Source organism: Capsicum annuum, chromosome 3 (assembly GCF_002878395.1).
Source record: "Capsicum annuum cultivar UCD-10X-F1 chromosome 3, UCD10Xv1.1, whole genome shotgun sequence".
Taxonomy (NCBI): Eukaryota; Viridiplantae; Streptophyta; class Magnoliopsida; order Solanales; family Solanaceae; genus Capsicum; species Capsicum annuum.
In genome coordinates, this window is record NC_061113.1 from 647,188 (window position 1) to 657,712 (window position 10,525).

At 34.6% G+C, this 10,525-nt stretch overlaps 1 protein-coding gene across 1 annotated transcript; it reads left to right on the top strand.

Annotated features, from left to right (window-relative positions):
• The first annotated feature begins 1,854 nt into the window (after positions 1-1,854).
• LOC107864441 (pirin-like protein) lies at positions 1,855-5,709 on the top strand. Its single transcript, XM_016710804.2, has 6 exons — positions 1,855-2,130; positions 2,934-2,983; positions 3,159-3,226; positions 3,678-3,740; positions 3,934-4,037; positions 4,892-5,709. The coding sequence occupies exons 1-6, from the start codon at positions 1,907-1,909 to the stop codon at positions 5,376-5,378; spliced, it is 996 nt and encodes a 331-aa protein (XP_016566290.2). The 5' UTR covers positions 1,855-1,906; the 3' UTR covers positions 5,379-5,709.
• The last annotated feature ends 4,816 nt before the right edge of the window (positions 5,710-10,525 follow it).

Genomic DNA, 10,525 nt, shown 5'->3' on the forward strand with positions numbered 1-10,525 from the left:
ATTTACTACCAAATATTATTAATTTATTATATTAAGTAGCATATGTTTTGTATATTTGTGCATATATCTTCTATAGAAGTGTATATTTAATGTATACATGTGTATATGTTTTATAAATTAGTATATAAGTATATCTATATATATTGTAATGTATATATAATGTAGTATATTTTATAAGTAGTAGTATATATGCATTGAATGGTGCGTATACACGTGTATATATCTTCTATAGAAGTGTATATTTAATGTATACATGTGTATATATTTTATAAATTAGTATATAAGTATATCTATATATATTGTAATATATATATATATATATATATATATATATATATATATATAATGTAGTATATTTTATAAGTAGTAGTATATATACATTGAATGGTGCGTATACATAGAATAGAGTGTATATATGTGAATAGATCTTCTATAGACGTGTATATTTAACGTATACATGTGTATATGTTTCATAAATTAGTATATAACTATACAAATATATATTGTAATGTGTATATATTATAGTATATTTGATTTAAAGTATTACATATATATAGAATAGAGTGTATATATGTGAATAGATCTTCTATAGACGTGTATATTTAACGTATACATTACTTTATGTTTTATAAATTAGTATATATATATATTGTAGTATATACTTTTTTTAAAGTAGTACATATATATTGAATGGTGCGTATATATGTGTATATATCTTCTATAGACGTATATCTTTAAAGTATACAGGTGTATATGTTTTATAAATTAGTATGTAACTATATATATATACATATTGTTGTATATATGTATATGTATATTGTAGTATATATTTTATTTAAAGTAGTACATATATATTGAATGGTGCATATATATGTGTATATATCTTCTAAAGTAGTATATATTTAACGTATACATGTGTATATGTTTTGTAAATTAGTATATATATATATATATTGTAGTGTATATATATATATATTATACTATTATAGCATATGTTTTATTTAAAGTAGTACGTATTGTCATATATAATTATATATTGAATGGTACGCATATATGTGTAATTGTTTATATATTTTTTTAAAAATATATATTGTATATTGGAGTGTATATAGTGTATATTGGATTTTTTATTTATTTTTTAAACGGATTTGACCGGGTTTTGGTGGGTTTGACCGAGTTGGGTTAAGTGGGCCGGGTTAGGGTGGGTTTTAATTTTTTTACTGTTTGGACCGGTCCGGCCCGGCTCGATTAACATCAAACCCGGCCCTTAACCGAACCGCAACCCGGTTAAAATGGAAGGGCCGGTTCCGGGTTGGCCCGGACCGGCCCGTTTGACACCTCTAGATTCAATTCTTCCGGACTTTCGTACCTTGCGGAAGCTCTACTAAACCGACTATTTCATTTGCGTTTTCCTAATTTAGTAATTCGAAGGGAGCCTTGGAGTAACCGATAAAGTTGCTAACCTGTGACTCGGAGGTCATGGATTCAAACTGTGGGACAGCCTCTTGCAGAAATATAAGATAAGACTGTACATAATAAACTCTGACAGTTCGATCCTTCCGAATCTCGTGCATGACGAGAGTTTTAGCACACCGAATCTGTTCAATTTTCCTTTTCCTAATTTAGTAATTTCTCCCAAATACATTTGACTTCCAAAATGCCTTTTCACACATAGGAAATAAACATCCATCATGATGACAAAAGCATGAAATCATCATATTTGTATATCATCTTACTATAATCCAAATTAAATATAAAATAATAATTAAAAAAAACTAGCTGTCATTTTCAATATTCAACTTACAGAGTTCCCTCAATTTGAACATTGTAAAATTTTTCATATAAATAGAGGAAGATAGTTTACAAAAGATATACACACAAAAAAAATAATTCAAGAATTGGTTCTATGAGAGCTATTTTTGGAAAATTATTACTGAATTGTACAGCATTTGTTAGAAATACAAAATTATCAAGAAAACCAATTTCTTTTTCAATTAGAAAAAATATTATTATGTCTGAATCAAATGAATATGATTCTTGTTTTGATAATCCAAGATTGGTAATTAAGAAAGTTTTAGCTAAACCTCAGAGTGAAGGGAATGGAGCTGTTGTTAGAAGAAGCATTGGAAGGTATTAAATTTTGGGATTTCATTTTTTTTTAATAAGTTTTTTGTTATTTGGGTATTTTTCATTTTTTTTTTCTATTTGGATAGTAATATAAGTACATTTAAGAGAAATTTGTGTTTTGGAAGTTTGATTTTGATGTGTTTTCTTGGTTTCCATGTTGTAAAGTTTATGTTTTTATGTGAGTTCTTTTCTTTTCTAGTCTTGGTAGATAGAGTTACGTGATATGTGATATTAGTGGGAGGTGATACGTATCCCAAGGGAATTAGTCGAGGTGCACGGAAACTGGCCTGACACAATGATTATCAAAAAAAAGAAAAAAAGACTGAAGTTTTTATGTGATTTCTTTGTGTCTATCGTAGTCTTGGTGGATAGAGTTACCTAATGCGTGATATTAGTGTGCTGTGGAATTAGTTTAGGTGCCCAAAAACTGACCCGAACACCGTGAGAAGGTGGAGGTCCTGGGGGACCGATACTGGAAACCACGTTGCCAGCGTAGGGTCTTGATGGTCGTGTGCATGTGTCACACTTTATATATATATATATATATATATTTGGGATGGCTAGTTGCCTTGGTGGCTTTAGCTTTCCCTCGGTGTTTTCCCCGGTTCGTGTGGCTAGCACGCACTGGGGCCCTTCCGGTGGGGGGAGCCGGACCCATATAGCCTATGGGTGCCTTTAGGATGGTCCGAGCTACACAGTCCAGATTAACGGTTTTAAATTCATGATTAAACCTTGTCCCCTTCTTTTTTTTAATCTTGTTGCTAATTGAATGTGGGGGTTTTTGTTTTAAAAATTTGATCTTGCAGGCATGAATTGAGGAATCTTGATCCTTTCCTCATGTTGGATGAATTTTCAGGTACTGTTTTGAGTTTATGTTCTTCGGACACTCCAAAAATGTTGCGGCATCCGTGTTGGATTCTTTGGAGGATCTAACACGCACCTGACAGTAAAATAGTAGTGGAATATGTTGTTTGTTAACTTGTTTTTTGTGAGACAAATGAAGTTGAAATAGTACTGTTTTATTGTTTCAGTTTCTGCTCCTGCTGGTTTTCCTGATCATCCACACAGAGGTTTCGAGACAGTAACTTACATGCTAGAGGTAAAAACGAATTTGTTGCGTAATTCAATCCAATAGTACTTGAAAGGGCCCACGAAGGGCGGAAAACGGAAGACGTTTTCTTGTCCCCTCGAGCGAGCGGTGGGTGGGGTGGTGGGGTGTGCCATGACGAAACAAGGGAATGAAAGGCCGCTTTGCGTTGGGTGCTCTTTAACCTCTCCATAATGATGGCTCCGTTGTCTTGGGATCCGAACCATCCAATGGAGAATAAGAGAAGAGCAAAGCGCCAAATGGTATACCTCGTTGAAATAGCTGAATCATATAGAAGCGGATGTAGTGTTTATTTGAACCCAATATTTTCGACAAAAAACGTTAATATACCTGTTAAATTACTAAAATTTCAACAGACATTGAATTCTGAACTCATAATTTTGAAAGTAAAACGAACACTTAGGACATTGATGATGCTGATGTTGTGTTTTCATTTGCTTAGGGAGCTTTTACTCATCAAGATTTTGCTGGTCACAAGGGTACAATCAATACCGGTGATGTGCAGGTATATAATATTCAGCTCTTCAACATTTTCACTTACAAGCTATGTTTCTAGGACCCTCCAAAAAAGCCTAACTTTTGGATGATTCGACAGACATCCGACAGTATATTTGAAGAGTCCGAGCAACACAGCTTACACAAACAAAAGAAAAGTTTAGTTTGCTGATACATGTTTCTTGTTTTGAATGATATTGCAGTGGATGACAGCAGGAAGAGGTATAATTCACTCCGAAATGCCCGCAGGAGAAGGCAGTCAAAAAGGGTTGCAACTTTGGATAAATCTTTCTTCTAAGGACAAAATGTAAGTTAGTTACACCAGTCGTCTTCCTTTTGACCTATGTCGCTCGAACTCTTTGAAAGTGCTGGTGTATTCGTGTCAGACCTCCAAAGATGCACTATTGTTAGGAGAATCCGACACGCACCCGTTGGCATTTTTAAAGAGTCCGCACAACACAACTTTTGACCTGACTACCCCTTATAGATACTTTACACACTACTACCGTAGTTTATTGTACTTTACGGTAGTGTTAGTAGTAAAAAAATGATGTTAGCTCATATCTACTTTTACAGTGGGGGCAGGGGGAGGAGTATTTGTTTGTAGTATACTAAATGCAGTATCAAAAGTACCTTTCTTTTCTCTGGTTTATTTTTTACCTTTTTTTGGCTAAGCATAACGTTCGCTTTGACTAAATTCTCAAAGATTTTGGACATTTTTATGACACGATGTTCTTCAAATCAAGAACTATTATCCCAACTATGACATCTAGACTTATTTTTAAATTTATGTATATCATCTCTAAACTTGTCCAGATAGTCTTTCGAAAAATCCATTTTGAAGCTTGTTCAGCTCAGTTTGATTTAGCCCGAAACTAAATTTCCCAAGTCAAATTTACATTCCGAAAAGTGAAGAGTTTGTGGTGTTTACATGGTCTATATTGGATCGCTCTTGCCTTTTTAATAACTATACTCGAAAACTATTGAAAATAATAGTTCTAAACTATGTTGTTCAGATCCTCCAGAAATGCTACGCTACTACGTCTGTGTCGGATCTTCCAGAAAAATGCCTAACTTTTGGAGCATCCGAGCAAAATAAATTTTAAATCGTTCTAGTTTTACCCTGCTCTCTGTATCACTAAGTTGAAAATCCGACTGCAGGATCGAGCCACGGTATCAAGAACTGCTGGACGAGGACATACCACAAGCAGAGAACAACGGGGTTCAAGTAAAAATTATAGCAGGTGAAGCGATGGGAGTCCAATCTCCAGTTTACACACGAACGCCTACAATGTACCTCGATTTCACCCTACAACCAACAGCTTACTACCATCAAGCCATCCCAGAGTCTTGGAATGCGTTCGTGTATATAATCGAAGGAGAAGGCGTCTTCGGAATTCCAAATTCGGGTCCAGTATCAGCTCACCATTGCTTGGTTTTAGGCCCCGGTGAAGGACTTAGTGTCTGGAACAAATCTTCAAAGCCATTGAGATTTGTTCTGTTAGGTGGACAACCTCTCAACGAACCCGTGGTTCAACATGGTCCTTTCGTGATGAACTCACAAGACGAAATTGATCAAACTTTCGAGGATTATCAATACTGCAAGAACGGTTTTGAGAATGCTCGATACTGGAGATCCGGATACTGAAGAAATGATTGGAGCTGATATAATAATTACTATAAGCTATGTTGCTTGGAATCTTTGAAAATGCAGATAGGTGTGTGTGTCGGATCCTTCAAAAGTAGTATAACGTTTGAGGATCCAACGTAGGTGCAACAACATGTTCGGAGAGTAAGAGCAACATAGACTATAAGCCACAAAATGCACCTTTTTTATGTTTTTTTTTTTAATTTATTTCATAAATATATCCCTAGTAAAGAAATAATGGTTCAGTTTATGTTGATTTATCCTTTGAAAATTGTTCAAGTTATTGTTATTTATTCTAATATTTATCTATAATTGAGGGATTAAAATGTTATTCTCCCTTTAATGTTGACAGGTCATGATCAAAAAGTTGACCGTTGTTTCTTTTTCTTATAGAGATCAATAATCTCTTCTTGGATATGGATATAGTGGTGGTGGTGGGGTAAGATACTTTGATGTAAGTTTGGTTTCTTTCTTTTGTTTCTTCATTGGTGTTCGGTATTTGTTTTGGACCTCGATTATTTCTGAGTCGTGTTGGGAAGTCTCGAGTTGAGTTAACGCATTCGGTATCGAATACGACTTTATACATTAGGCTTGAACCCGAGACTTCTAATCGCCGGTCGATTTTCACCCAGCACCTGGCTTCGGGCGCACCTCGAGAACTGTGGGCTAACACCCACCAAATTGACCCGAAAACGGTCCGTTCGTGCTGTTTCGTCCGTTTGACCACCAAAATGGCTCCATCGATCCCACCGGACCACCCAGAGCTGCTCCACAACCCGTCGGATGGCTGCCGATTGATTTTCTCCCAGATACGGCATCGGACCCCAGGCCCACCTCGAGATCCGTGGGCTAACACCCACCGAATTGGCCCGAAAATGGTCCGTTCATACCGTTTTGCCCGTTTGACTACCAAAATGGCTCCACCGACCCCGCCGAACCACCTAGAGCCGCTCCACAGCCCATCGGGGGGCCGATCGATTTTCGCTTGATACAACACTAGACCACGGGCCAACTCCGAGAATCATGGGCTACACCCACCAAATTGGCCCGAAAACTGGCCATTCAAGTACCACAACTTTTGATAATATGTTTGGAGTAAATTCTTTTTTTGTCAACTTTGAAATACTGCAAAATATCACATAATGTTGTTCTAGCCTCGGTGGACAGAGTTACCTGGTACCTGTTGCTGGTGGGAGTTGACACGTATCCTGTGGATTTAGTTGAGGCGTGCGCAAGTTGGCCCGAATACCACGGTTATAAAAAAAATGAAAAAGGCTCGAAAATACCCCTGAACTATTCGAAATAGCTCTAAAATGCCCTTCGTTAGAATTTTGGCTAAAAAATATCCCTCCATTAAATATTTGGCTCAAAAATACCCCTCCCTCTAACGAAATTCGAAAAAGGATCAAAAATACCCCTGAACTATCTGAAATGCGTCAAAAATACCATCTGTTAAATATTTGGCTCAAAAATACCCTCCCTTAACAAAATTAAATTATTTCGTTAATTTATATAAAGTTCATCATTTAATTTATATTTCGTTAATTTCTTTAAGTGAAAATTTATATTTCGTTAATTTCGTTAATTTATATTTCGTTAATTTCTTTATAGATTAAAAAGATGTAAAGTGAAAATACCTTTTTAGAATAAATATATGTTTATTATCCAAATCAAATTCAACCAATTTATATTATAATTCAAATACTTGTTTTCATTATCTTATTTTTAAAATTAAAAAAATATTTTTATGTAAAAAAAATTAAAGTATTAGGGTTAAAAATTTAAAGTTAGGGTTTAATTCAATCGAAATAATTTAATTTCGTTAAGGGGAGGGGTATTTTTGAGCCAAATATTTAACAGAGAGGTATTTAACGAAATTAAATTATTTTGATTATTTCGTTAATTTATATAAAGTTCAATATTTAATTTATATTTCGGTAATTTCTTTAAGTGAAAATTTATATTTCGTTAATTTTGTTAATTTCATTAAAGATTAAAAAGATATAAAGTGAAAATACCTTTTTAGAATAAATGTATATTTATTTTCCTAATCAAATTCAACCAATTTATATTATAATTCAAATACTTTTTTTTCATTATCTTATTTTAAAATTTAAAAAATACTTTTATGTAAAAAAATTAAAGTATTAGGATTAAAAAGTTAAAATTAGGGTTTAACTCAATCGAAATAATTTAATTTCGTTAAGGGGAGAGGTATTTTTGAGCCAAATATTTAACAGAGGGGTATTTAACGAAATTAAATTATTTCGTTAATTTATATAAAGTTCATCGTTTAATTTTTATTTCGTTAATTTCTTTAAGTGCAAATTTATATTTCATTAATTTCGTTAATTTCTTTAAAGATTAAAAAGATGTAAAGTGAAAATACCTTTTTAGAATAAATGTATGTTTATTTTTCAAATCAAACTCAACCAATTTATATTATAATTCAAATACTTTTTTCATTATCTTATTTTTAAAATTAAAAAAATACTTTTATATAAAAAAAATTAAAGTATTAGGGTTAAAAAGTTAAAGTTAGGGTTTAATTCAATAGAAATAATTTAATTTCGTTAAGGGAAGGGGTATTTTTGAGCCAAATATTTAACAAAGGGATATTTTTGACCCATTTTAGATAGTTCAGGGGTATTTTTGATCCTTTTTCGAATTCCGTTAGAGGGAGGGGTATTTTTGAGCCAAATATTTAACGGGGGGGTATTTTTGAACCAAAAATCTAACGAGGGATATTTTTAAGCTATTTAGATAGTTCAGGGGTATTTTTGATACTTTTCCGTAAAAAAAAATAAAAAATACTGTCACATAATGTTCTAGAACAAGAATGTTGGTGGGGAGTTTCTTGTTTGTAGTAACTTTTTTATTTGACAATTTTGAAATATGGGAATATCTCATAATGTTTCTAGAACTAAAAGTGGTTGTGAGGATGAATGGGATCATTTTATATAATTTTGGTGAGAAAAGGATGTTTACTTAGTTTCTAGAAGATGTTGATATGCACAGAGTTTGTTGATATTGTCTTGTTCTTCTAGAATATTTAGTTTTGATTTGGCGCGGTTAAATTAATTCATGAAAATATAACTCGTCTAATGCATCCAAATTTAAATGGATTATCGACTCGCCAATTTACTAACTCAACCTATTTTGATCTGCTTAATTCAGCTCATCTAAAAATAGAGTTGCATCACTAATGCATTTGTCAAAAAGCAAACAATTTCTTTTGATTTCTCATCTGGTGTCCGATACCTACATTAAGGCCCGACTAAATCATTCGAATCAAAAAGTCCCGGTTGAGAGTAAACCACTCCCTAACAAGGTCATTCCACACTCGATATTCAAACTCAAGAACCTGCATTAAGGCCCGATTAAATCATTCGCACCGGGAAGTCCCCACATTGAGAGTATGGCCCGACTAAATCATTCGCGTCGGGAAGTCCCACGTTGAGAGTAAAATGCTCCCAAACAAGGCGATTCCACACTCAATACTCGAACTCAAGAACCTGTATTAAAGTCCGACTAAATCATTCGCGTCCGGAAGTCCCATTTTGAGAGTAAGGCCAGACTAAATCATTCATGTCGGAAAGTCTAACTCAGATTTAGAGTAAACCCCACACAATATTCGAACTCAAGAACCTATATTAAGGCCCAACTAAATCATTCGCGTCGGGAAGTCCCACATTGAGAGTAAGGCCCGACTAAATCATTCGCATCGGGAAGTCCCACATTGAGAGAAAGGCCCATCATTCTCATCTGAAAGTCCCATGTTGAGAGTAAACTGCTCCCTAACAAGGCGATTCCATACTCAATATTCAACTCAAGAACCTGTATTAGGGCTAATTTGTTTGCACTTAATGGAGGTCTGAATCTGAATGGTTCAGACTTCAAACCATTAAGTGCATTTGTTTTTTATTAAGATTTTAGCTCTTAATAGGTCTGAATAGGTCTCAATCATTCAAATCTACAATCAAGTCTTAATGGGTCTGAAGAGGTATTTTGGTGTTGGATAATATTCACCGCCACTCTATTCATAATCATCCGTCACCACCACTAACCACCTCTGCCACCGCCACCATTGTCAACCACCACCCACCATCTCCACCATCACAACCACCATCGACAACAAATACCGCCAACCAATCACTATTGTCAATCTCTACCACACCTACCATCTCTATTATTATAATTATATTCACCGCCACCACCACCGTCAATAGCACCACCATCATCAACCATTACCGGTCAATCCCTACTATAGACCAACTCATCTATCACAACTAGCACCACCGCTAACTACCACTAATACATCACAATCTCCGCACATTCTTTGGTCGCCGCCACCAGTGTCACTAGTAACGCACCTCTACCATCACTTCAACCACTACCATCACTACAATTTATCTCTGCTAACAACCATCTCCACTATCACAACTAACAATATCTCTTACTAGCACCAACACTTTGTCAAACCATCATGCATTCATTTTTCAGCCATCACAATCAACACCTCCAACTACTAACATCAAGCAACGTCACATCACAACACCCACCCCCACTATCAGCCGCCACCATCATAACAGTCACTACAATAATCATCATAACTATTACCACCAACATTACTAATCACTAACATCAATCACTGTCACTGCAACCACCATTATAAACCATCTCCACTATTACTAACAAATATAAATATTTTTTCAACCAAATAATAATTTTGTTGTATTAAATTACAAATTTTTCTGATATATAATTAATTTTTTATTTGAATTGTACTTTTTATTTTATTATATACACAAATGATTTTTTTTTTTTTGCATCTAGAGACACCTTAATCATTCAGATTCAGAACTTTGAATCTTAGAAAAAACAAATACAACCTTAAAGCCCAATTAAATCATTCACATCCGGAAGTCCCATGTTGAGAGTAAGGCCAGACAAAATCATTCGCGTCGAGAAGTCCCATAATGACAGTAAGGCCTGACTAAATCATCTGCGTCGAGAAGTCCCACGTTGAGAGTAAACAGCTCCCGAACAAGGTGATACCACACTCAATATTCAAACTCAAGAACCTGCATTAAAGCCCAACTATATATCATTCGCGTCCGGAAGTCCCATGATGAGAGTAAGGCCAG

Coding starts and splice junctions, on each gene's coding strand:
- LOC107864441 (XM_016710804.2), top strand. CDS start 1,907: ATGAGAGCTATTTTTGGAAAATTATTACTGAATTGTACAGCATTTGTT. Junction 3,741..3,933: donor TCAATACCGGTGATGTGCAG/GTATATAATATT, acceptor ATGATATTGCAG/TGGATGACAGCAGGAAGAGG. Junction 4,038..4,891: donor CTTTCTTCTAAGGACAAAAT/GTAAGTTAGTTA, acceptor ATCCGACTGCAG/GATCGAGCCACGGTATCAAG.